A 27,827-nucleotide genomic window follows, 5' to 3' on the forward strand; every position below is an offset into this window, starting at 1 on the left:
AAAAACTAGTTGAGGATAAATTCGTTAAAATTGGGCGATTCCAGTGAATGGACGTGACATTTGCAGTCAAAACTTAAAATAAAAATTCTCAGAAAATGCATTTATTTGAAACGTCTGAAAGGAGTCAAGACATTAGAAAAATATCAGTCTACACATGCGTTTTATATTTAATATAAGGGAAATACACATGTGACGTGACACAAAAAAATCTTTAACTTTTAGGTGGCAAAATATTTTTTAGTAATTCTATAAATTACACTGTGCAAACCAAAATATATATACCCACCGGATGAATAAAGATCGGCCTCCACAGAAAATTAAATTTTATATTATTTTTATTTTATTTTTCGTGTTTGCATTTATGTGAAAAAAAAATAAAATGTTACGGACGTGACAGTTCTCCATTACGCACGGACATGACTGCTCTGAAGCGACTTTAAAAATTGCACAGAGACCTCAAACAGAAAGCACAAAGCCTTTCTTTAAAGTGAATTTCGTTTTTTTATTAATTTTATCTTAATTTTAATCAATGTTTCATCTGGATTTAATAAATAAGAAGTAGTCTAAATATAGTAGAAAATAGATAATCATGACACGGAGGCGCGGGCGAGTGAACTGGACTCTTGTCTCATAAATGAACCGAAACTCAGCGTAAGGTAGGGCCTATGCTACTTGCCTCATAGACCTGAGAAATATATAGAAAGCTTGAAATGTCTACTTTTAAACATGCAGAACAATTCAAAACGAAGGAAAACAGACTGCTTTCTCCTTATGAAATGTGCATTTCTCTCTGGCGCGTTCTGAGAAGATCGCGACGCATCTTTGCAGTAGACACAGAAAACACTTGTTTATTAAAAACAATTAAAATGTCTAGCTATATATGACATATTAATAATCATTACTTTTGCCGGTTCTTTGTGACAGCTTTTAGATGCTTTATTCGCAACGCCACACCCACATGTTGAACGAGTCACACCGCATCAGCACCGAAAACATGATTTTTTTTTTTTCAAATCTAAAATAAAAAATCGTGATACGAACCGAATCGTAGGTTTGGTCTATCGTTACAGCCAGATGAGAAAGCAAGAGTTTATGGTTTAAAAAACAAACAAACAATGGCTATCTGAACATCTTTGCCAAGCGCAAACCAGTACAGAATTAGGCTAATCAATAAATTATCGGGGAGGGTCATGCCTTTTTTCACAATCATTTTGGAGGGTCATAGAAAAAATTATTGCTGGCGAAGGGAGGGTCATGTCTTTTTTGACAACAGATCTCAAAACTCCTCCGGTGGCCCCTTAAATAAATAACGAACAGTCCCTTAATGAAAAAGGTTGATAGGGGGTCTCTTCTGGCGGACCTGGGTCAGTTTCATGCCAAGGTACAGAGAGCGGTATTTTTTGGCCCTAGGGAGGAGACGGATGTTCAGATTCTACCTTTTTGTGAGTGATCGGGCTGGGTGCCCAGGCCCCAGCAATTACCGGGGGAAGTATGGGATTTTTTTGATAGAAATGTGGAGGGGGTCCAGAAAGCTTTATCGGGAGCACGGACTCCAAGACAGAATTTATCCCGAGAAGAGGTTAAAGCTCTGGAGGAGTTGAACTCTAGGTGGGACATAGTTATTAAACCAGCAGATAAGGGAAGTACAGTGGTCATTATGGATAGGGAGCATTATGTGCAAGAAGCACAGAGACAGTTGACTGACGGATCCTTTTATCGTAAGTTAATGGCTCCTATTTTTATGGAATCAGTGCCTCGCATTGAGAGGGTGGTGGATTCTTTGGAGAGGACGGGTTTTATTTGCAAACGGCAGGCAAATTACCTACTGGGGGAAGTTACACCTAGACCTAGACGGTTTTATTTATTGCCAAAGGTGCACAAACCTAAGGAGAAATGGCTTAATCCCTGTATGCCACCAGGTCGTCCGATAGTTTCGGATTGTGGAAGTGAGAGTCACAGGATTGCGGAATTGATTGACTTTTACTTGAATCCCTTATCAACTAGACATTCTAGTTATATTAGGGACACTTATGACTTTTTGGATAAGGTGAGGAATCTGAGAGTACCACCAGGGGCATTTTTGTTTTCACTTGATGTAGAGAGTCTTTACACTAACATAGAGACCCCTTTGGGGCTGAAGGCAGTGCGGGACTGTTTTTCTCGGTACCCTGATGCCGCCAGACCAGATGAAGCAATCCTAGAACTCCTGGAGTTGAGTTTGACCTGTAATGATTTTGACTTCGAGGGGGAATTTTACCTACAGATTAAGGGGACAGCCATGGGGAAGAGGTTTGCACCAGCATATGCAAATATTTATATGGCCCAATGGGAAGAGACGGTCTTTCCCAAGTGTGAAAAGACTCCCTTATCATATTTGCGGTTTTTGGATGATGTCTGGGGGGTGTGGAGTCATAGTCAACAGGACTTTGAAACCTTTTTGGGAGTATTAAATGCGCATCATGCTTCGATTAAGGTACAAGCAGTGGTTAAGGAACAGGCTATTGAGTTCTTGGATACAACGGTATATAAGGGACCGGATTTTCCTTCCACGGGTCGGTTGGAGTTTAAGATGTTCTTTAAAGAGACAGATACCCATGCCCTGTTGCATCATCAGAGTTATCATCCGAGACACACCTTTAGAGGTATAGTTTTATCTCAGCTCCTCAGATTTAGGAGGATTTGTTCAAGAGAAGAAGACTTTCAGGAGGCCAAACGCACGTTGTTTTGTGCGCTCCGGGCAAGAGGTTACTCTAGATCACGGCTTAGAGGGATTTATAAGGAACATCGTCGGTTGCAGGCCAGCACAGAGCCCAGGCCCAAAGCAGGAATAGGTAAGGTTTTAGTTCCGGCCATTTTTCCATATACACCAGAGGCGGGGAGGCTTAACAAAGAGATTAGGAATAATTTCGAAGAGACCTTGGCACACATCCCAGAAGGTCAGGATATTGCTCTTCTTGCGGCCTACAAGAGGAATACAAATTTACGAGACCTGTTGGTTCATAGCCGACTTCCTAAACCTAAGGGAAAGAACCCGCCAGCAATAAAGAAGTCTCGGGTTATTAAGGCTTGGGGTCAAGCGAGGGCGTTTTTTCTCCCTAAAATTCCGTTGAAGACAAAGAACTGTATTTATGTGATTCAGTGTGGCCGGTGTGGTAAACAATATGTCGGTCAGACAAAGAATTCCATTAGGACTCGTCTGTATCAACACAGGTATGTGATTCGGAAGGGAGTTTTCAGTGACAGTAGGAGGGTACTGATTGAACATTTTAGAGGACATGGACTACAGAAATTAAGAATAAGGGGTTTGGAGCATAACCCAAAGTGGACCTTGAGGCATAGGCTCTCTAAGGAATACATTTGGATCGAGAAATTGAAAACTTGGAGTCCGAATGGCCTTAATGAGAGAAGAGAGATATCAGTAACCTAATTTGGAGAATCAAAGATGGAATCAGAAGTTCAAGAAAGGGCAAAGATCGTCGGTTTATTCATTTCATCTATGGTCATCGTCATCGTCATCGTCATTATCATCGTTGAGATGAATACGGGCCTAGGCCGGCCCTTAAGGAGGTGTTGTTCCCGAGCGGGTTCAGCATCTTCTGGTTCATTTTCTTCTTTTTCATCATCATTATCATTTTTTGTCATCTTCATCAGCGTCATCGTCATTATCGTCATTATCGTCTCGTTGGATGGAAGAAACTATAAGAAACACCCTCTCCGGCGCCTCTCCGTCTAAGCAGGCCCTTAGGGAGATGCTGTTGTTCCTAAGCAGGCGCGGCATCTTCTGGTTCATTTTCTTTCATTTATTCATTTCATCTATGGTCATCGTCATCGTCATCGTCATTTGAGATGAGTACGGGCCTAAGCCGGCCCTTAAGGAGGTGTTGTTCCTAAACAGGTTCAGCATCTTCTGGTTCATTTTTCGTTTTTCATCTTTCATTCTGGTTTCTTGAGATTGGATACAACTGGGAGGATTGGATCTTAGACGGGAAACAAATTTCTTAGCAGATTCTTACTGGCTTTTTTAAAAAAAAATAAGGGCAAGACATGATGATGGGGGAATGATTTTGGAAAATATGATTCTAGGAATCGCTTCCCAATCTGAGCCTTTTTTAAGAGGAAAACTCAGGATAGTGTGCTTCTATTAATTAAATGGAGCTAGGCCTGCACCTTTCCCTAAAACCTACCCAGAGAGATCTGGGCTTACATCAATCCTTTCCCTAACACCTACCCAGAGGGATCTGGGCTTACACCTATCCTTTCCCTAAGGGATCTGGGCTTACACCCATCCTTTCCCTAACACCTACCCAGAGGGATCTGGGCTTACATCCATCCTTTCCCTAACACCTACCCAGAGGGATCTGGGCTTACACCCATCCTTTCCCTAACACCTACCCAGAGGGATCTAGGCTTACACCCATCCTTTCCCTAACACCTACCCAGAGGGATCTGGGCTTACACCCATCCTTTCCCTAACACCTACCCAGAGGGGTCTGGGCTTACACCTATCCTTTCCCTAAAACCTATCTAGGGGGATCTAGGCTGGCAACTATTCTTTCCCTAAAAATCTACCCATCCCAATGGATAATAACCTGATTGTGTCTGGCCTTGCTCTATCAATGGGGATCTGGGCCTACCCATCTCAACTCTATGGATAATACACCTGATGGTGTTTGGCCTTACTCTATCAATTTGGATCCGGGCCTAAATCCATCCTTTCTCTACCCATCTCAACCCTTTGGATAATACACCTGATGGTGTTTGGCCTTACTCTATCAATTTGGATCTGGGCCTAAATCTATCCTTCTCTAAACCTACCCATCTCAAACCTATGGATAATACACCTGATTGGATTTGGCCTTGTTCTATCAATTTGGATTTGGGCCTACATCTATCCTTCTCTAAAAACCACCCTGATTGTATTTGGCCTTGCTCTATCAAGTCGGAATTGGGCCTGCGCCTATCCTTTAAGAAAGCAGCGGCACAAGTTAAACCTATTGCATGGGTTTAGGTTTTTTTTGAAAAGAAGCGTTTTTTTCTGAAAAACGTTTTTTTTGAAAAAATCGTGTTTCGCTAAAAATTCAGGAGGAGAGAAGTGGTTCTTTCCTGGAGCGAGTGCTTATTAAAGGGACCGTTTAACTTCATTTCTGGTGGGGATGGTCAAAGTAAATCGGTTTTGGAGCAAGAACTGGGAATAATTATAATTTTTGGAAGTTACCACGGTCGAGGTAACCATATCAGAAAGGTAGATATCAGAGACGCGCCATCTGGTGGTATCAGCGATTGACGGATTCGTCCTGTTGGTAAGGATTTTGATCTGTTCAGCTGACTCTCCCTTCACACACACTCTCTCTCCGGGGAAGAGGTTGGTAGAAGCTTGGTGTGCAGAAATGTGCATCCGCCAATCTTTTGACCTTGATGTGAGGTGTATGGGATCTTGCCGTTGAGAGGAACCTGGTGGCAATTCATTGCTATTTGGGGACTTCTCGGGCAGGATTTCTTGAGTTAAGTCAGCAAGGCTGACAAAGGGCCCCAGAAGTAGACCATTCCTCGCAGCCTTTTTTCATCTATCAATTTGGATCTGGGCCTAAATCTATCCTTCTCTAAACCTACCCATCTCAAACCTATGGATAATACACCTGATTGGATTTGGCCTTGTTCTATCCAATTTGGATTTGGGCCTACATCTATCCTTCTCTAAAACCACCCTGATTGTATTTGGCCTTGCTCTATCAAGTTGGAATTGGGCCTGCGCCTATCCTTTAAGAAAGCAGCGGCACAAGTTAAACCTATTGCATGGGTTTAGGTTTTTTTTGAAAAGAAACGTTTTTTCTGAAAAACGTTTTTTGGAAAAAATCGTGTTTCGCTAAAAATTCAGGAGGAGAGAAGTGGTTCTTTCCTGGAGCGAGTGCTTATTAAAGGGACCGTTTAACTTCATTTCTGGTGGGGATGGTCAAAGTAAATCGGTTTTGGAGCAAGAACTGGGAATAATTATAATTTTTGGAAGTTACCACGGTCGAGGTAACCATATCAGAAAGGTAGATATCAGAGACGCGCCATCTGGTGGTATCAGCGATTGACGGATTCGTCCTGTTGGTAAGGATTTTGATCTGTTCAGCTGACTCTCCCTTCACACACACACTCTTTCTCCGGGGAGGAGGTTGGTAGAAGCTTGGTGTGCAGAAATGTGCATCCGCCAATCTTTTGACCTTGATGTGAGGTGTATGGGATTTTGCCGTTGACAGGAACCTGGTGGCAATTCATTGCTATTTGGGGACTTCTCGGGCAGGATTTCTTGAGTTAAGTCAGCAAGGCTGACAAAGGGCCCCAGAAGTAGACCATTCCTCGCAGGCTTTTCTCGAGTAACCTGGATACCTTGCGGTGTTAACGAAGGGTTGCTTGGGAGGGCGGTAAGTATCCAGCCCCCCTGGGTCCACTTGGACAGCACTGCAGGTTCGGTGACCTGGGGCGAACAGGTCTTAAATGGTGCCCAATTTTCTATGGGTGGTTAGCGCCTTCCATGCAACAGCACATCCTGCAACAACATGCTTACACACTGATTGTGGCATCGTTTTCGGTTATGATAGAGGGGGGAATTCTCCTACCTGGAGCTCCAATTCAGGAGTCAACACGACCAGCGGTTGTCCTGTAGTGGGACGATGTCGGTTTGGTTTGTCTTGACTCTTAGGGCAAAAGACTGGTAGAAGCTTGATGCTCCTCATCCGCCAGTTTCGACCCCGCTTCATTGTGAGCTTTCTTTTGACCAGGTTGAGAGACTGGGAAGTTATTTGCGACGTGAAGCATGTGTATACTTGGTAGTTTGGAGGCTAGCAGTCGGCTTGGGGGTGAATTATCTTACCTGGTACTCCAATTCAGGAGTCAGGGCTACCAGCGGTTGTCCCGTAATGGGATGATGTCGGTTTGGTTCGTCCTGGCTCTTAGGGCAAGAAACTGGTAGAAGGTTGATGCCCCGCATCCGCCAATTTCGAGGTCCGCCCCATTGTGAGTCCTTTTTAACCAGGTTAAGATTCGGGAGAAACTATTCTTGTTTTTACCTGGTAGTTCCAATTTGGAGATCAGTACGGGTAGCAGTTCCATGTTCTTACCTGGTAGTTCCAATTTGGAGCAGTGGTCCTGTAATTTGCAAAAAAGACAGCAGTTAATTTCAGAAGTTATCCATGTTCTTACCTGGTAGTTCCAATTTGGAGCAGTGGTCCTGTAATCTGCAAAAAAGACAGCAGTTAATTTCAGAAGAAGTTACCCATGTTCTTACCTGGTAGTTCCAATTTGGAGATCAGTACAGGTAGCAGTTCCATGTTCTTACCTGGTAGTTCCGATTTGGAGATCAGTACAGGTAGCAGTTCCATGTTCTTACCTGGTAGTTCCAATTTGGAGCAGTGGTCTTGTAATTTGCAAAAAAGACAGCAGTTAATTTCAGAAGAGGTTATCCATGTTCTTACCTGGTAGTTCCAATTTGGGGCAGTGGTCCTGTAATCTGCAAAAAAGACAGCAGTTAATTTCAGAAGAAGTTACCCATGTTCTTACCTGGTAGTTCCAATTTGGAGCAGTGGTCCTGTAATTTGCAAAAAAAGACAGCGGTTAATTTCAGAAGTTACCCATGTTCTTACCTGGTAGTTCCAATTTGGGGATCAGTACAGGTAGCGGTTCCATGTTCTTACCGGGTAGTTCCAATTTGGAGCAGTTGTCCTGTAATTTGCAAAAAAGACAGCAGTTAATTTCAGAAGAAGTTACCCATGTTTTTACCTGGTAGTTCCAATTCGGAGAACAGCAGGGTCAGCAGTTGGTTTTAGAAGAAAGGATGATTAGTTTGGATCCCCGGAAAAAAAAGAGGGGATCTTATAACCAGAACCCAATCACAGTGGTTTTGAGGATCTGGTCTAGTTCGATTAGAAATTGGCTATGAGACACTCGTCCTGGGCTGATCATCCAGGATAGGCCGCCTCAGAGGAGGGTGTCTGGTGTTTAAAGAGCCGAAACACCCAAGGAGCCTGAGGTACATCACTGACGAGAGTGTCTTGAATATTTCCCTCTCACACGAGTTTAGAGGGAGCAGAAAGTTTGAGTTGTACCAAGGGAGGCTTTTTTTACTTATCCGTAACTGGATTCATGTGGATAGCGTGTAGTTTACCTATTACTATTGTTCTGCCCTAACCAAAAGGAGTTCTGTGGTTAGCACATAGAATCTTTTTTCGATTCTGAGGTAGCATCTATCTATTTTTCCTGCTCTAAGTTACCCATAGTGACTCAGTAGCGACCCATAGTGGTTCCTTAATAAACTGAGTCGGATAAAAACTATGGGATCAAGTGGGACCCTTGTCCAAGTGTAATGGGGTCCATACTTGGTCCAGTGGTAGAATCACAAAAGCCTGGTGATTGGATACCCACAGGGGAGGCAGAGATCTCCCATTATAGTCCTGAAGTTTAGCCCGACTAGGTAGTCAGACAAGCGTCGGCCAGTGCATATCCTCAGTCCCTGAACCCTTTTGAGAAACCAGGAGGGGGATGGGCTGTTGTAATATCCCTTAAAAACCTAACCTAGCCAGAGCCATCGGACATGACTAACCGGGGCGTATTCACTTGGTGGATATGGGACGCGGGTTTTTTGATCCAGTATGAAGAACAGGGTGTGTAATAATGCAGATTTTATGTTCCTAGGAAGAAGTAGTTTAAAGCAATGGAGAGAGCAAGAAGAGGAGAAAGAGGGGGTTGGAGGTGGAGAAGACAACGTGGTGGAGAACGTATAAGGAGTGGAAGGAGGGAAGAACGTGGAAGGAGTGGAGGTGGAGAACGTAGAAGGAGGGGAAGGAGTGAAGGAGTGGAGGTGGAGAACGTATAAGGAGTGGAAGGAGTGAAGAACGTGGAAGGAGTGGAGGTGGAGAACGTAGAAGGAGGGGAAGGAGGTGGAGAACGTAGAAGGAGGGGAAGGAGTGAAGAACGTGGAAGGAGTGGAGGTGGAGAACGTAGAAGGAGTGGAGATGGAGAACGTAGGAGTAGAGAACGCCAAAGGAGGGAGAGGAGTGGAGAATATAGGAGTGGAGGACACCAAAGGAGGGAGAGGAGAGAGGGAAGTCATTGGGAAGACAGGAGAAGAAGAGAAGATGTAAGGAGGAGCGGAAGAAGAGGAGAGGTGGAAAGAAGGTTTGAAGAAAGAAGGGAGAGGGGCAGAAGAAGACAAGGGGAAAGTGGACTGAGAGATGTAAGAAGAGAGAGGAGCGGAAGAGGACGAGTGTACGGGGAAAGAAGACGGGGCGAGTCGGAGGGCGACAGGAGGAGGAGGAGGAATGTAGAAGGAGAACGTGGGGCCGGAGGAGGAATAAGAAGGAGGGGGACTGCACAGGAAGGACCGGCAGGGGATCCTGAATTCAGGGATCTGGTTCGGGCCCTCCATATTTTTCTCAAAGTGTTCCATAATGCGGCAGAGGTGGAGGATGGCCGGGAGGGCTCAGCAGGGAGGCTGGCAAGGTTGGCGGTGCAAGCCAAAAAAGTGCAGCCCGCCTTCTTGACAGCCAGAACTGAGTGCAGGCTACAAGATAATACGAATGACTGGTTAAAAACAGGTTTAGCTATTATGGAGGAGCACTATCAAGGGGCCCTAAGAAGGTCGAGGGGGCAAATAATGCCGGGCCCAGGGGTCGACTGGAAGATGGCATGGCAGGTGGCCATCAGATGGACCCGGAGGAGGTACCGGAGAATAAAGGAGCAGACAATTAGGCAGGCTGGGAGGGTGGTAAAAGCATTACTGGAGGGAAGAAAGTCAGAGGAAAAGGGAAGAAGAGGGGGAAGTGGGCCCAGAGGTGGAAGAAATCCCTCAATTCACGCGGGAGCCAGGGCCAGGGCCAGGGCCAGGGCCAGGGCCAGGGCCAGGGCCAGGGCCAGGGCCAGGGCCAGGGCCAGGGCCAGGGCCAGGGCCAGGGCCAGGGCCAGGGCCAGGGCCAGGGCCAGGGCCAGAACGAGAAACGGAGCCGGAGCTGGAGCTGGGACTGGGATTAGTGTTGGAGCGGGAACAGGGGGAACAAAGTGAGGAGGTCCCTATGGAAGTGGACCATTCTGAGGGACCGGGAATTCCAATAGTACCCGCAGGAGTACCTGTAGTTGAAGGGAAGGAACAGAGAATTCCAAAGGCCAAGAAAAGTTGGGGCCCCAGCACAAGTAAAGCTGTGGTGATGTTACCGGCCCTCACCCCTTATCAGATACCTCGGGAGGAGGAAAGAAAGGAGGGGAGTCCTCAGGGTATTGAGGTAGAGGGGGCCTTGGATTGGCTGTTGGAGGATTCAGGGGCAGTACTGGAGGAAAAAGAAAAGGAAAATGAAGGAGAAAGAGAAAGGGAGAAGGAAAAGGAAAGGAAGGAACAGGAGAAGGCTAAGGGGGATTGTGAGGAGGCTTCAAGGTGGAGCCTACATTTCAAACATGAGAGACAAAATATGAGGGAATGGTCCCTGTCTCCGGTGAGTCCCATTCTTATTATGGGGGACTCGAATGTGAATCGCCTGCCAAAGACAAGGGCCTGGGACCTGGAGATTCATGGTTTTTCAGGGGCCTCAATAGCAGACGCCTATGCGATCCTAAGATGTGGAACAAAAGGGTCGGAAATATTAGAGCATGTGATCCTTTCATTTGGCCTGAACGATAGGAGTGCGGGAAGCATTACGGTCTTAGGGAAGATGCTCGAAAAGGTAGTGGGAAAAGCCAAGGGATTGTTTCCGGAGGCGGAAATATATGTCCCATTGATCAATTTTGATCAAGCCCTGCCGAGACAGCAGAAAATCCTGCTTGATGCTCTCAATAAGAAGATTGCAGAGTTGGGATGTAGTATTCCCCTTCTCCCGGTAGGGAAATTCAAAGTAGGGCCAGACAAGGTGCACTGGACGCCTGCAACAGCCAGGGAAATCCTGAAACACTGGCAGGTGCATTTAAAGTTATGAGGGGGCCATTCCGCCAGAGCCCCGTGTACGATAATTTAAATAATAAAATAAAGCATTCGGTTATTAATCTGTCTCAGAGTTTTCAGTTAACACTAGCGCAAACTAGTTTATTGGACAGGGGTTTATCTTTTATCCCTTCCCATTTAATGAAAAAGGTTGATAAGGGTTCTCTTCTGGCGGACCTGGGTCAGTTTCATGCCAAGGTACAGAGAGCGGTATTTTTTGGCCCTAGGGAAGAGACGGATGTTCAGATTGTGCCCTTTTCGGAGAAATCTGGCTGGGTGCCTAGGCCCCAGCAATTACCAGGGGAAGTATGGGATTTCTTTGACAGGAATGTGGAGGGGGTCCAGCGGGTCCTATCGGGGGCAAGGACTCCGAGACAGAATTTGCCCCAGGAGGAGGTTAAAGCTCTGAAGGAATTAACCTCTAGACGCGATATAGTTGTTAAACCAGCAGACAAGGGAAGTACAGTAGTCATTATGGATAGGGAGCATTATGTGCAAGAGGCACGGAGACAGCTGACTGATGGATCTTTTTACCGTAAGCTAACGGCGCCCATTTTTATGGAATCGGTGCCTCGCATTGAGGCGGTGGTGGATTCTTTGGAAAGGACAGGTTTTATTTGCAGACGGCAGGCAAGGTATCTATTGGGAGAAGTTACGCCCAGACCTAGAAGGTTTTATTTATTGCCTAAGGTACATAAACCTAAAGAGAAATGGTTGAATCCCTATATGCCTCCGGGTCGTCCGATAGTATCGGATTGTGGGAGTGAGAGTCATAGGATTGCGGAATTCATTGATTTTTATCTGAATCCCTTGTCTACTAGGCATTCTAGTTATATTAGGGATACTTATGATTTTTTGGATAAGGTGAAGGGTCTGACAGTGCCATCGGGGACAATTCTGTTTTCATTGGACGTAGAGAGTCTTTACACTAATATTGAGACTCCTCTGGGGCTGAAGGCGGTGCAGGATTGTTTTGCTCGCTACCCGGATGTCTCCAGACCGGATGAAGCGATCCTGGAACTCCTGGAATTGAGTTTGACCTGTAATGATTTCGAGTTTGAGGGGGAATTTTATCTACAGATTAAGGGGACAGCCATGGGGAAGAGATTTGCACCAGCATATGCAAATATATACATGGCCCAATGGGAAGAAACGGTCTTTCCCAAGTGTGAAAAAACCCCCTTATCATATTTGCGTTTTTTGGATGATGTCTGGGGGGTGTGGAGTCATGGCCAACAAGACTTTGAAACTTTCCTGGGAGTATTAAATGCGCATCATGACTCGATTAAAGTACAAGCAGTGGTTAGGGAACAAGCGATTGAGTTCCTGGATACACTGGTATATAAGGGACCGGATTTTCCTTCCACGGGTCGGTTGGAGTTTAAGATGTTCTTTAAAGAGACAGATACCCATGCCCTGTTGCATCATCAGAGTTATCATCCGAGACACACCTTTAGAGGTATAGTTTTATCTCAGCTCCTCAGATTTAGGAGGATTTGTTCAAGAGAAGAAGACTTTCAGGAGGCCAAACGCACGTTGTTTTGTGCGCTCCGGGCAAGAGGTTACTCTAGATCACGGCTTAGAGGGATTTATAAGGAACATCGTCGGTTGCAGGCCAGCACAGAGCCCAGGCCCAAAGCAGGAATAGGTAAGGTTTTAGTTCCGGCCATTTTTCCGTATACACCAGAGGCGGGGAGGCTTAACAAAGAGATTAGGAATAATTTTGAAGAGACCTTGGCACACATCCCAGAAGGTCAGGATATTGCTCTTCTTGCGGCCTACAAGAGGAATACAAATTTACGAGACCTGTTGGTTCATAGCCGACTTCCTAAACCTAAGGGAAAGAACCCGCCAGCAATAAAGAAGTCTCGGGTTATTAAGGCTTGGGGTCAAGCGAGGGCGTTTTTTCTCCCTAAAATTCCGTTGAAGACAAAGAACTGTATTTATGTGATTCAGTGTGGCCAGTGGTAAACAATATGTCGGTCAGACAAAGAATTCCATTAGGACTCGTCTGTATCAACACAGGTATGTGATTCGGAAGGGAGTTTTCAGTGACAGTAGGAGGGTACTGATTGAACATTTTAGAGGACATGGACTACAGAAATTAAGAATAAGGGTTTGGAGCATAACCCAAAGTGGACCTTGAGGCATAGGCTCTCTAAGGAATACATTTGGATCGAGAAATTGAAAACTTGGAGTCCGAATGGCCTTAATGAGAGAAGAGAGATATCAGTAACCTAATTTGGAGAATCAAAGATGGAATCAGAAGTTCAAGAAAGGGCAAAGATCGTCGGTTTATTCATTTCATCTATGGTCATCGTCATCGTCATTATCATCGTTGAGATGAATACGGGCCTAGGCCGGCCCTTAAGGAGGTGTTGTTCCCGAGCGGGTTCAGCATCTTCTGGTTCATTTTCTTCTTTTTCATCATCATTATCATTTTTTGTCATCTTCATCAGCGTCATCGTCATTATCGTCATTATCGTCTCGTTGGATGGAAGAAACTATAAGAAACACCCTCTCCGGCGCCTCTCCGACTCACCGAGTCGGGGTGGGGGCCGGGTGAGGAGGATGAATACGGGTCTAAGCAGGCCCTTAGGGAGATGCTGTTGTTCCTAAGCAGGCGCGGCATCTTCTGGTTCATTTTCTTTCATTTATTCATTTCATCTATGGTCATCGTCATCGTCATCGTCATTTGAGATGAGTACGGGCCTAAGCCGGCCCTTAAGGAGGTGTTGTTCCTAAACAGGTTCAGCATCTTCTGGTTCATTTTTCGTTTTTCATCTTTCATTCTGGTTTCTTGAGATTGGATACAACTGGGAGGATTGGATCTTAGACGGGAAACAAATTTCTTAGCAGATTCTTACTGGCTTTTTTTAAAAAAAATAAGGGCAAGACATGATGATGGGGGAATGATTTTGGAAAATATGATTCTAGGAATCGCTTCCCAATCTGAGCCTTTTTTAAGAGGAAAACTCAGGATAGTGTGCTTCTATTAATTAAATGGAGCTAGGCCTGCACCTTTCCCTAAAACCTACCCAGAGAGATCTGGGCTTACATCTATCCTTTCCCTAACACCTACCCAGAGGGATCTGGGCTTACACCTATCCTTTCCCTAAGGGATCTGGGCTTACACCCATCCTTTCCCTAACACCTACCCAGAGGGATCTGGGCTTACATCCATCCTTTCCCTAAAACCTACCAGAGGGATCTGGGCTTACACCCATCCTTTCCCTAACACCTACCCAGAGGGATCTGGGCTTACACCTATCTTTTCCCTAACACCTACCCAGAGGGATCTGGGCTTACACCCATCCTTTCCCTAACACCTACCCAGAGGGATCTAGGCTTACACCCATCCTTTCCCTAACACCTACCCAGAGGGATCTGGGCTTTCCCTAACTCGCCTTAGGCCGCCACGTTAGGGAGGGGGTCCGCGGACAGCCTGCTAGGCCCTCGGTGGTAGGAGGTCAGTGGACCGCTGCGCGCCGCCCCCTAGATGATTTTTCGGGGCCCGGCCGACCGCGCCGGGCCGGAGGGGGGCCCCCGCAGGGCGGGCCAGAGGCGTCGCCTCGGGCCCAGGGGCCTCGGAGGCCCCGCGGGAGCTCGACGAAATTCGGCCGATTCGCCCGCAATCCGGGCATCGGCCACAAGGGGGCGACACCCGGCCGCCTGCAATCGTTTCGACGCGCGCCGAATAGGTTGCGGGCGGGCGTCCACGGAGCGCACGCGCCTCCCCCTGACCGCCTTTTCGGCAGATTCCCTGACCACACCCACCGACCACGAAGCGCCCGTTCGTCCCACTGAGCGCCCGTGACCGCCCCCGACCACGCCCACTGACCACGAACGGCCTATTCGTCCCCCTAACCGCCCGTGCGACCACGAAGTGCCCGTCCGTCCCCCTGACCGCCTGTGTGACCACGAACGGCTTATTCGTCCCACTGACCGCCTATGCGACCACGAAGTGCCCGTTCGTCCCCCTGACCGCCAGTGTGACCACGGACAGCCTATTCGTCCCACTGACCGCCTATTTGACCACGAACGGCCTCTTAGTCCACGGCCGATCTAGGTGACGGCCCGTGGCCCCGCCCACTGACTACGAACAGCCTATTCGTCCCACTGACCGCCTATTTGACCACGAACGGCCTCTTAGTCCACGGCCGATCTAGTACAGTGCACAGGGAAGACAATGCAACATGTTGGGGTACTTTATAGTCTATAATTATGCATAATTAGCCTTAAATGGACATGTCCACAGACAGCTTACAGGGACCATGTCATATAGGTTACAGGTGGTATCTTTTTTTACATTTTGATGTCATTATTGAAAAGATTGCATAAAAATGATTAAATATCAATTTTATGTTCATCTTTGGGGCCCCCTGAGCGATTTGCAGCCTTCAGAACCTCCAAATTCCACTGTCCACGAACAGCCTAAATTTTTGAATGGGATAGATTGTACGTGGAACGTCCAGATCTCAGCTTCTGGACAGAATTTGGAGATGAAACCTGCACTCCTGTGCTAGTCTGGACATGCCCTGTCCATGGTGTGAATTTCAAAGAGATTGGAGAAACTTGAAAATTCTACCCAAAAAAACTCAAAGGGGTATGTATCCCTTGGAGAATTTTTCAGTCAGATTTTCAAGTTTCTCCAAACTCCCTGAAATTCACAGCGCTGTCTGGGCACGTCCAGACGAGAGCAGGAGCGCAGGTTTCATCTCCAAATTCTGTCCAGAGGCTGAGATCTGGACGTTCCACGTACAATCTATCCCATTCAAAAATTTAGGCTGTTCGTGGACAGTGGAATTTCTGGGTTTTGAAGGCTGCAAATTGCTCAGGGGGGCCCAAAGATGAACATAAAATTGATATTTAATCAATTTTATTCTTTTTTAATCAATCTTGCCATCAAAATATAAAACAGCATCCCACCTGTAACTTATTTGATGGGACCTCTTTAGGCTGTCCGTGGTCAATGCATTAACAGGTCATAATTCATGATTATTAATGTTTTATTACATAAATCATAGCCACCAGGCGCCGAGATATGGACGGGTGAGTTTTTGGAAAGATACGGTTGAGTTTTCGGAAAGATACAGGTGAGTTTTTGGAAAGATATGAGTTGTTGCTTAAATCATAGAGTACAGTGCACAGGGAAGACGACGCAACGTGTTGGGGCTCTTTACAGGTCATAATTATGCATAATTAGCCTTAAAATGGCATGTCCACGGACAGCTTACAGGAACCCTGTCGAATAAGTTACAGGTGGGCACTTCCTGTAAAATCATAGGAATTGCCCACCTGTAACTTATTCGACGGGACCTCTTTAGGCTGTCCGTGGTCAATGCATCAATGGGTCATAATTCATGATTATTAATGTTTTATTACTTAAAACATGCAGTACAGTGCACAGGGAAGACAATCTAACATGTTGGGGCTCTTTACAGTTCATAATTATGCATAATTAGCCTTAAAATGGCATGTCCACGGGCAGCTTAAAGGAACCCTGTTGAATAAGTTACAAGTGGGATGTTCACCAAACGCCTATGAAAATGAATGGGATAAGTGGCACGTGTCAGTGGCTCCCGCGCGGCCCCCGGGCGTCCGAGGGGCCCCAAACTCGGCAAAAAGTTGCGTCACGTGGCCCTCTGCGACATACCGAGCGGGCCAGGTCGAGACGCGCCCGGTTTATTTTTTGCTATTTTTTATGCACCTCTCTGTCTCCCATTGATCTCTATGGGAGCATGTGTCTGCTAGGGTTAATTCAGCAGTTAGGATTAGAGGGCCCTCTAGGCTCAGGAAGCACCTAGAGCCACGAAACTCTGGGGCCCGACTCGGGGGCCCGTGGCGGTCGTCCGTGACGAATTTCGAGGTCCTGCGACCTTTTGACCCCTCTGGGCGACTGTTTATTTGACGTCCCACGTGCAACTTATTCCATGGGGCTGTTGGTGGCCAATTAGCGCGAAAAAAGGTCAGAGGGACACGGAACTCTAGAACCCGTCCCAGGGGCCCATGACGGGACGCATACGTCGATTTCGGGCCGATCGGGCGTTTCTTTCAAACCGTTTTGCCGAAACACACACTTAGAACCGATCTAGAACCACCAAATCCAGGATCTAGAACCGGGGGCCCCTGGACTAGCACCGTGTCGAATTTGGGGTCGCTGCGACCTTTCGACCCCTTTTGGCCCCTGTTTATGTGACGTCCCACGTGCAACTTATTCCATAGGGCTGTTGGTGGCCAATTAGCGCGAAAAAAGGTCAGAGGGACACGGAACTCTAGAACCCGTCCCAGGGGCCCGTGACGGGACGCATACGTCGATTTCGGGCCGATCGGACCTTTCTGTCCACCTTTCACGAAGCACATGGTCCAATTAATGCAGGCCCTCTTGCACACACAGACAGACATATGGTCAGAGTGAACCAAAGGGAGGAGAATTTCTCACTGCAAAAAGACACACTTGGAACCGATCTAGAACCCTGCGATCCGAGATCTAGAACCTGGGGCCCCTCGACTACCAGGGCGGTGAATTTGGAGGCGCTGCGACCTTTCGACCCCTGTGTTTCCGCCCTCCCACGTGCAACTTATCCAGTTCAAACTTCACAGGCGCTTCCTGGTCAAGGGGGTCTTTTTTCGGCCGAACGAGCAGACGGGGACACGGAACTCTAGAACCCGTCCCCGGGGCCCGTGAGGGGACGCATATGTCAGTTTCGGGACGATCGGGCGTTTCCCTCAAACCGTTGTGCTGAAACACACACTTAGAACCGATCTAGAACCCCGCGACCCGTGATCTAGAACCGGGGGCCCCTGGACTAGCACCGTGTCGGATTTGGGGTCGCTGCAACCTTTCGACCCCTTTTGGCCCCTGTTTATGTGTCGTCCCACGTGCAACTTATTCCATTGGGCTGTTGGTGGCCAATTAGCGTGAAAAAAGGTCAGAGGGACACGGAACTCTAGAACCCGTCCCAGGGGCCCGTGTCGGGACGCACATGTCAATTTCGGGCCGATCGGACCTTTCTGTCACACCGTCCACCAAACACCTATGAAAATGAATGGGATAAGTTGCAAGTGTCAGTGGCCCCTGTTCGGCCCCCGGAGGTCCCACGGGCCCCAAACACTGCGTGTCGGTAGTCCTCGGGCCCCCGAACAACATATCAGGAGGACGAGTCTCTAGAACTCAGGGCTAAATTTTATGCAACCCTCGTTCAAGTTTCTCTCACAGGCCACTTCCACTCACTGGAAAAAAGGCCACTCCAAAAATAAGCAAAAAAAAATTAAAACAAGATATTTTTGCTTGTAATAAGCAAAAAAATCTGCCAATGGAACAAGTGAAAATTCTCTTGGTAAGATTTCTTGAAATAAGACATTATATTTAAGCCTTACAAGATATGAGTGATCTTGAAATTAGCTGGGAAAACTCATTTTTAGCTATATTTTACTAGTATTGTGATGTTTTTGTGTCTCATAATAAGCTTGTCATGCTCAAAAATAGTATTTTCCCCTCAAAAGTAGCATTTTATTTTTTTGTCATCCCGTTTGTTTCAAGTGTATTTTAACTAATTTTTAGTTCTATAATTGTTACACTGTTCTAGATTTAAGTCACCACTGACTTGAAATAAGATTGGTAACTGGCATTTTGAGACAAAATGTCTTGAAGTTAGCATTCCTGACTCGTATTAGGCAGTGCCCTTTTGCCATAATAAGCCATAATTTACCATCCTGACATCATCTCAAGTGTATTTACCTTATTGTAAGCTCAACAAAAGTAATACTGTTCTAGATTCAAGACATTTTACCTACTAGATTCAAGACATTAACTACGGTTTACAAGACAGAAAAAGTGAAAAATAAACTTGCATTAAACCAACTTTATTTAAACAGCATATAAGGGAAACAGCTTAATTTTTTCAACATTTTGGCTCACAGTATTTATGAAACAGATATATGAAAACATAGAATATGCCAAATATGTCAGTTAAGGTCAGGTCCAAACATCCGACAAATGTGCCGATACACGTACAAAATCTGTGCTTTGCACAGGCACTCAGCACAGAGACACTAAAACTGCTCCACCTGTGACATTCATTCTTAATACAAATGCTTAATATTGTAACATTCAAATTAAGGGTTCTGAGCTTACATGAACAATTAGTTCCTCAATACAACATTAACCCTTGTAACATCATCCTTAAAGGATAATTTTGGTGAAAAATGAACCTGGGGTAATTAACACATGGTTACCGAGTCGATTGTTCCCTGAGATGCGTTTTCATGAAAATCGAATGTATAGAGTTTTATCTCTAAAAACAGATTAGCTCATAACACTAGTATATGGGGCACATAACACTAGTATATGGGGCACAGAGTAAGTAAAAATAAATCGCTAGTTAATACCACTAACAAGGCTCAAAATAGCCTCACACTAACAGGGTAACATAATGAGGGTCCCTACATGCAAACCGAAGCATTGAGAACTTTGTAAGTGTACAGACAGTTTAATAAGAAGATACTTTATAAAGACAGTACATTACGCGTTTACATGCAGAAGCCATCTTGGAAAACAGTCTCGGTTAATCAAGACACGGCGTTCGTTTTTCCAAGATGGATCATCTCTGTAAACGCGTAATGTACTGTCTTTATAAAGTATCTTCTTATTAAACTGTCTGTACACTTACAAAGTTCTCAATGCTTCGGTTTGCATGTAGGGACCCTCATTATGTTACCCTGTTAGTGTGAGGCTATTTTGAGCCTTGTTAGTGGTATTAACTAGCGATTTATTTTTACTTACTCTGTGCCCCATATACTAGTGTTATGTGCCCCATATACTACTGCTATGAGCTAATCTGTTTTTAGAGATTAAACTCTATACATTCGATTTTCATGAAAACGCATCGCAGGGAACGATCGACTCGGTAACCATGTGTTAATTACCCCAGGTTCATTTTTCACCAAAATTATCCTTTAAGGATGTACCATACTAAATTAGTGACTGCATCTGCTGAAGAGACAATTAGTTATTTAAACTCAATATTTACTGAAAAGTTAAAATAACCTTAAAACTAAGCAGAATCTGCACTGAAGTGTGCAAACAACACACACACAATATAACGGAATGTTGGCTAATATTGTCGTGCACCCCAAATTAACACTGGGCTAACTTAGACAAATTCCAACCAAGAATCAATAGAACATTGAACTGTCATACCTTTGGAGGGAGAGAGGAAGTGCTATCCTAACATCATATCTGACCACTGGTTTTATTGGCCAATAAAAGCTTTCCACTCGGCCATGCTCTTCTTGTAAGACGATGTGAGATCTCTCTCATGCATTGTGTCTAAGAGGACCTCCGTCTGTATGACTGAAAGCAGAGTGGCTACACACTTTGGATAAGTCAGGTGTAGGCTATAATAGTAGGCCATAAGGTATAAAGCACTCTCCGTAAGCTTGTCTTTTGGAAAGGTGGTTATTGCCACATCTCCTACCGCTAGGAGGAAGTTGGAAGGACCGACAATCAGGACTGGGCAGGAGAGAGGGCGTTTCTTCAAGTAGGAATTGGGATCTTCTCCTTCCTGTAACAGATAACACAAACATCCTTCTGTCAGGATAATGCATTTTGGTCATTTGGAACCTAGGGTAGAGGGTTGTTTACAAACACAAAGTTACTGAGAAAGCTCCATCTGAAAGTGCTGTTTTTAACTATCCCCAATGCATTTACTGTTTACACACGTCTACAAAAGAAGTAAAAAACAAGGCTATGGCTAGTCTTGCTTGGTTATCATTAGGGTGATTAAACCTGCTACCATGTAATGCACCCATTTTTTTACATACTGTGACAGCCAAGAAATCTACACAGTGAAAATCCTCTTTTTAAAAACAAATGTTTAGGTGTCTTTGAAGGCTTAGAACATGCAGTACGTGAATAGGAAATGCATTGGGAGTCGTCAAGGGCAGCACCTTCAGTTATATTTTTTTCCGATACGGCAGTCAAAACGATCGTACATCATTTTACACGGCTCACCTCGAGGACATGCACCAGAGCCTCACTCGCATCTCGTACCCTCTTTGGAGGAGCAGAGGTGGAGGGGAACAGTGATGGCAGCACACGTAAGATTTCAAGAGCCTGTTCAGCTGTACAGGAAGTGATTCATTACTTACACAAGGTCAAATCTGATAAAAGGTATACAACAGACACAATGCTTGAAAAATAAAGAAATCAGCAAATAATGGGATAGCCATCATAGACGAAAAAGGACAACAAAACACTAGCTCATGTACTTGACAACATGCCTGAAGGTCCACCCTAAACCCTATTCACTAATAACACCAAAACAGCATTACCTACCTTTGTCCATTCCCATTGGGGGTTTCAACACCTTTTTCCACACACCGAAAAACTGCACCTTCTGGCAGAAGTCATGCCATCTTCCCTTTAGTTCATTGATGAAGTTGGTATTATCGGCATCCAGAATGCGTTTAAGCTCCTCCATCACCTATGAAATATAAAATATACCAATAGAGACATTTGAATAATATAATTTAAGAGGAAACTGGTATTTTAAACATTGTGTGTGATACCATGGTTTTAATCATGCAGTCAATAATGACTTACATGTCCAACGTCCTTGAAACAAGGATATGCTTCTAGAACCTTCTCGTGTCTGTTCTCCTCGCGAACGGTATTTGAATCAATGAATGCTCTCCTGGCTACAAATTCCAAATCCAAGAGATGAGAGACATCCTGGTGATTTGGATTTTTTCTTTTATACAAAGAATGTAGGGTCTTGTAATGCTTGGCCAAGGTTGCTTGACTGGTGTCTGAACTGTCAACATCTGCAGACTTGTTAGCTAAGACACAAAAATACATAATTAATATTCCTCATGTTGTTGCATGAAAAAAATATTTCAAAACTGCCATAAAAATCATACATTAATATTAAATGTTTTAATGGAATGAAATCTTTTAACAAATATCAGCCCTGATCCTAACTACCAAATGCCTATTTATTTTTGGAATTTTAACCATTTAAATGCCATAAATTATTATTATTATTTTTTTGCATAATAATGCATGAGAACTATTTGCTCGAAACTCATATGGTCATGCAATCACAAACAATTGCATGTAGGCACACAAGTACACCCCCACTACACACATGAGGCAGTTGGACGAACTCACCATCAGGACTGGACAGGGTAGAGGGTGCTTCTTCAGGTAGGCTTTGGGATCTTCTTTTTCCTTCAAAACATAACACACACATATTTCTGACAAGTTCTTTAAGGATCATTTCGGTATTTTTGGAACCAAAAATTACATACAATTAAAAAGAGCAAAATGCCACTAATGAGACATATGGGTTTTAAATGCATAACATTATTTGCTATGCTGGAGAGGTTATAGAAAGTAATGTTGCACAGTAGACTGATACTAAAAGGTGCTGCTGTACACAACTGTTCAAAATGATATAATACCAGCTTTTTATTGATACCAGATTTCTGTTAAAACTTAATTTCTACAATAATGTTAATAAATTTATAATAAAACAGTACAAATGTTGTGCAGATACCTATTCTCTAAAGTGAATTTTAAAGCCTTTTACTTCTGTCATGTCAGGACTGTCATCTTGACCAATAAAGTGGGTTTATTAGTTTATCTAAAATATAAATACCTCACAAGGGCAAATATGTAAATGCAAAGTTGAAACTCACCTTCTAACTCACTTTCTTTACCGTCTGAGCCTGGGCTGCCACTTCCTTCTGTGGACCGATCTAGAATGATTGTTGACTCACTTGAACCCATTTCATCCGTGTCTGTTGACTGCTCAAGACAGCGCCTCTTTGTAGAGCTGCAAAGATTAGTCAGTTAATCAATTAGTTAATCCATCTGACTTTATTTGTATTGCACTTTTCATACAAACAAAGTGTAACAAAGTGCTTCATAATAAAAAGCAATATCCCCACACACATCCAAAGCAATTACTTTGTAGTAAAACACTAACAGCACTCATTAAAACCGGGAAGTGAGGAGACACTAGAGACAGATCACCTAGGACAGGACATTGACATGACTGATCATTTTGAGTAATTTTTTTTTTTGTCCAAATATGATTTAAGCTTCTCAAATGTGAATATTTTCTAGCTTCTTTAGTCCTCTATGACAGTGAAATTATCAGCTTTGGGTTATGGATTAAACAAGACTTTTGAGAGACTAGGGTTGGGAACCGAGAACCGGTTCTTGTCCAGAACCGGTAGTGTTTTTGAAATACCGGAACCGTGCGTAATTCCTAAGTTTCGGTTCCGAAAACGGTTCTGGTGGGCGAAGTGCTGGAAGCCTATCCTTTAATAGCAACGTCTCACCTCATATTAAAATAGTAATGAATGCACTGAAAAGCCCTCGCGCTACTCAAATACGTTTTGCGTCAGATATCAACGCAGAGAGAGAGAGAGAGAGAGAAAATTAAAGACAGTAGAGCTGCACGATTAAGTTAATCTTTAAAAGATCTCGATTCAAACACCCACGCGATCTTATTCCTAAATTACAAAAAACTCACCCCTGAACATTCAAATCTGTTTGCGCTGTCGTTTACCCAGAGAAACCAGTTGTCAATATGAAACAGCTTTACAATCACACAGTATCAATATTTATATTACAAATATTCAAATGATCACTGAAGTACGGAGATAAAAGTTTATAATTAGAGTATAAACACTGATGTCTACGGTAGCAACCAAAATAGAGTAAATCACCTTTTGAAAGTCGCTGCCTTCAGATAACGAGTGTATCGATTACATCTGATGCTTCAAAACATTCATAAAGACGCAGTCCGTAACTTCTTTGTGTTCAGAATTTACAAAATGTATACAATGAGCGAGTGCATCATGAATGCCTTTTTTTTTTTTTCAAACCGTGTTTTTGTCTTATCCTGAATTACTACGTTAAGCCTGCAATAAGCGTTTATACTCGGACTGGCGGATCGCAGCCGCTGCGGAGGAGTACAGTGCCTGCGTGACTCGTCATAGACATAAATAGAGAGAAGTAGCTCTGGCTAAAATGTTCTTCCGCAAGATGCATGCCGTTCTGTTTATTAACCGCTAGAGCACTGATTTATCCAGTAATGAAACAAGTCTTTATGAATCAATCATTCAAAACGATTTTAAAAATAATCTGTTCTACACACATCTTACATGGGTGTTCAAGCATATTCTACCCCTTCTGAGAGGTATGCTCCACTGCTGAAGATGCAATAAGCTAGGAGAGGTCCCAAATTATTCTAGAGAATGCAGACATTTTTATTTTCCTTCAGAAAAAATAATATTTTTTTGCAAAAATTTCTTAATAATATGTTGAATTTGTTGATATTACCAGTCTGTTAAACTCATTTGACAAGTATAAGAAATAAACACAAAAAGGATTGTGGATTTTTCCCTTACTACTATTTTTTTTATTAGTTGTTTTAATATTTTTTATTGAATGGGAACCGGAACCGGAATCGGAACCGGAAAATTTCTTACGATTCCCAACCCTATTGAGGACATCACCTTGTACTTTATATTGACCAGACAACTAATCAATTAATCTTGAAAATGATTAACAGATGAATCTTTGATGAAAATAATCATTAGTTACAGCTCACCTCTTTGAATGTCTCCCATCTGGAGTTGTTTTTTGGGGGGATCTCACATTTTGCAATCTTTTGTAAAGCTGTCTGTACACAGTGAACTGCACAAGACATTTAATCAATTTTTCAAATCGCTAAAAATGTCGAACATGAGACGTCATCAAACTGGGTGCATTTCACTTACCCATGTATGGAGGCCTTGGTCCTGCAGCATGGGGTAGTACAGTACTATTCTCTTTGCCATTGCTGTGATTTCTGGCTTTGATGGGTATCTGTGTGATTCTCCATCCCCCTTTGCCCTCAGGATCGCAATCATACTGGTCATGGTGTTTCGAATGAGCCGGCATCTGAGCTCCTTTGACATCTGGCAGTCGCGCTGTTCGCCTCTCTTCGACAACTCAAAGTACTGTTGTCGGACTTGCTCAAGTTCTGTGTCGGTGTGCAATACATATTCTGGAAAGGATAACTTCACAACCTTTTCAGGGGTTGTGTACTTTGCAGGACTTGCTTTCACAGGAGTGGATGTCTGTCGCATGGGTGAAGCATTAAAGGAGGAACTGCCCGATAATTTTGAGTGTTCTTGGCCAGACTCCTGTAAAATAAAAGATAATGAACTAATGTAAAAAGCAACATTTTTGTTTTTCATGTCAACACAAAATGCAGTGTAGCATTGACAGCTTTGCACACGTAAAAATAAGCGATGTTCCATTTTAGGTGTGTGAAATCGATAACATCAACTAACTGAACACCTATTAATTAATCTAAACTGAATTGAGCACACATGTAGACTACCATGTCTGTTCCAAAAACACTGTGCTGTTAGCTCAATGTGCTGCTGCCAACTTAAATAGGTGGTTAGTTTAAACCACTTAAAACTGACCTCCTCTGGGGCACCATGACAGGCACGCCAGACCGCTTTTCTCCGTATAAAGTTCTCTGGGCCTGGGAAAAGATCTCGCAAGTCTTCACGAGACAGAGTGCTCATCATTGTCTCTGTGATGTTTGCAGCTATGAAAACATTGAAAGACAAACATAGCAAGATGAAACAGTGCCCTAGAAATCAAACAGCATGAGACTATTATGGCGCTTTTCCACTACACAGTACCAGCTCGCCTCGGCTCCGTTTGGTTTTCCACTGTGTAAAAGTTGTACCTGTACCCGCTTCCAGGTACTTTTTTTTGTACCACTTCCGGCGAGGTTCTAACCGGGCTGAGGCAATACTAAAATGTGACGTGAAAACACGGCAGACTGCTGATTAGATTAAAGAATGCACTATTCACTGCGTCATCATTGCACGCGCCAGACGGAGTATCCTGAATAAAAAACAGAAAAAACAAAAACATCGAAAAACAGCATACACTCGATTTCCTCCTTTGTCCTGTGTGTGTGGGTAGCGGGGGTGTGTCGCGGTCTCTGCAGTTTCCTGCGGCATCGCTATCACGACCAGGTAACGTTACTATACATAGTTCCCACAGGCCAAGTAATGTCACGTGACCTCCCCGGAGACGCCATCTTTGAGGGCATAAGCTGCTGTGTTTACAAGGTTTTACAAGCAAATTTCGAAGATTTCTTCCTATTTATAATGTTACGAAAAGCATGAAGAGACAAAGTGACAGAGATTATAAAGACACTCTATTAACACAAGACAGAGAGAGGTACAATGCGAAAATTTCAGTCATAAATGGTGTTGATCCGTATGCGCTAAAAACTGAGCACTGATTTTACTGCTTTGGCTCAGATACAGTATTATCCATGTGTAACGTTACCATTATCTGGTATTGGCTAGGAGTTTTAACATGTAAGCAATTCCGAGCCTGAAAATATGTGCATGAATATGTATATAATTTACACGGTATGAAAATAAATATAACGTTAATCGCGTGCAAATTAATGTAACAGTTAATGCGGAACTACTTTATAAGCGGGTTCTTTACATAGACCGTATAAGAAGGGTTCTTTAGGGACATAATCTGAGATTGCAAGGCTGAAGTGTGTGTGTGTGAGTGAGAGAGAGTCGCGGGCGCGATCGAACAGTGGAAACAATGTTGTTTTTGTATGTTTTTAATACCTCGTCATTTTGTACAGGACATCATTCAAACTGCAAAGTGTTAACTTATATTTGTGTACACTCGCAATAAAAAACAACAAATTATTGCGTGTTTTGAGGGAGTTTCTTTCCTGTTTATCCTCGCCAGCCATAACCTCCATCGTTGTTCTGACAAAAGCTTCGTCTTGTCACATTCATGAAGTCTAATGACGGGTATACTGTAAAATCCAAATTTAACTGAACCTCCGGCACGATTTGAACATCCATTGACCCAGCAGGAGATTACCATTTTCACTTTTTATCACGAAATTAACTCGTTTCAGCTTGTTCTTCTAAAGTTTTGCCCTCAGAAATGGCGCCGGGTCGGCAAATGCCCGTATGTTGTGACGTCATGTGGGAACTATGTATTGTGGAGGTACTATCTGCAATGGAAAACGGAGCGAAAAGCGAGCCGAGCCGAGTCGAGCTGGTAACTTACTGGTAATGGAAAAGCGCCATTCAAAATTGACACTTCATTCAAATTAGGAAGCTAGTAGGGGTGGAACGGTACACAGGAGTCACGGTTCGGTTCACAAGTTAACATTACCTCAGTTCAGACATCACGGTTCTGTACGAGTTCGGTAAAATGGAGGGAAAAGCAAAACAAAAATGCATAAGGCAATTTTTTTTTTATTATTGTGCATGTCTCAGGCTGTAACGTTAACCACCAAATGAAAATAAATGTCTCATGCCTTGTATTTTTTAAATAAGTTGTATTAATAAAGTAAAGGCATATAACCAGTTTATTTGTAGTGCATTGACAATAGTTTTATATAATTAGTTTATTAATTTAAATTAACAGTTGACTAGTTTATGAATTTAGCGGGAACAAAATTGCGCGAGAAACGGGAGGGGAAAATTCACTTTGATACAATATAAAACATTATCCAACAGCTCATCAGCATTTGTACGTATGATAAATAATAACATTTGCATACATTACCCCTTAAAATCGACACTGCGACATCATCCAATTCTTCCATGTCGCAATAGCTTTTAGCTCCGCTAACTTAACGTTAGCCCGCCTCGCTGTCTCTGTTCGGCTGCAACGATACACAATAAACATTGAAAACACATTTAAACGTCGACAACATTCAAATGGTGTGCAATGTGAACTACAAAGAATGAGCACTGAATACAACTTACTTGCAATGAAACACGTCAAGACTGAAGACTCAATCCA

The 27,827-nt window shown here is 43.9% G+C and overlaps 2 protein-coding genes across 2 annotated transcripts in view; both read right to left on the reverse strand.

Annotated features, from left to right (window-relative positions):
- The window catches only part of LOC311089569 (uncharacterized protein), a 406,125-nt gene that overhangs the window by 197,316 nt on the left and 180,982 nt on the right, over positions 1-27,827 (reverse strand). The gene's annotated exons all lie outside the window — the stretch shown is intronic.
- LOC311097850 (uncharacterized protein) lies at positions 20,050-27,796 on the reverse strand. The gene is made up of 10 exons (XM_084137801.1): positions 27,588-27,796; positions 25,439-25,566; positions 24,743-25,150; positions 24,574-24,659; positions 22,649-22,785; positions 22,119-22,178; positions 21,552-21,787; positions 21,285-21,432; positions 20,961-21,070; positions 20,050-20,511 (listed from the first exon to the last, which is right to left on the reverse strand). Exons 1-10 carry the CDS (start codon positions 27,625-27,627, stop codon positions 20,200-20,202), a joined length of 1,665 nt encoding a protein of 554 aa, XP_083993927.1. The 5' UTR covers positions 27,628-27,796; the 3' UTR covers positions 20,050-20,199.

Source organism: Abramis brama, assembly GCF_963993115.1.
Source record: "Abramis brama genome assembly, chromosome: 1".
In the NCBI taxonomy this organism is placed as follows: domain Eukaryota; kingdom Metazoa; phylum Chordata; class Actinopteri; order Cypriniformes; family Leuciscidae; genus Abramis; species Abramis brama.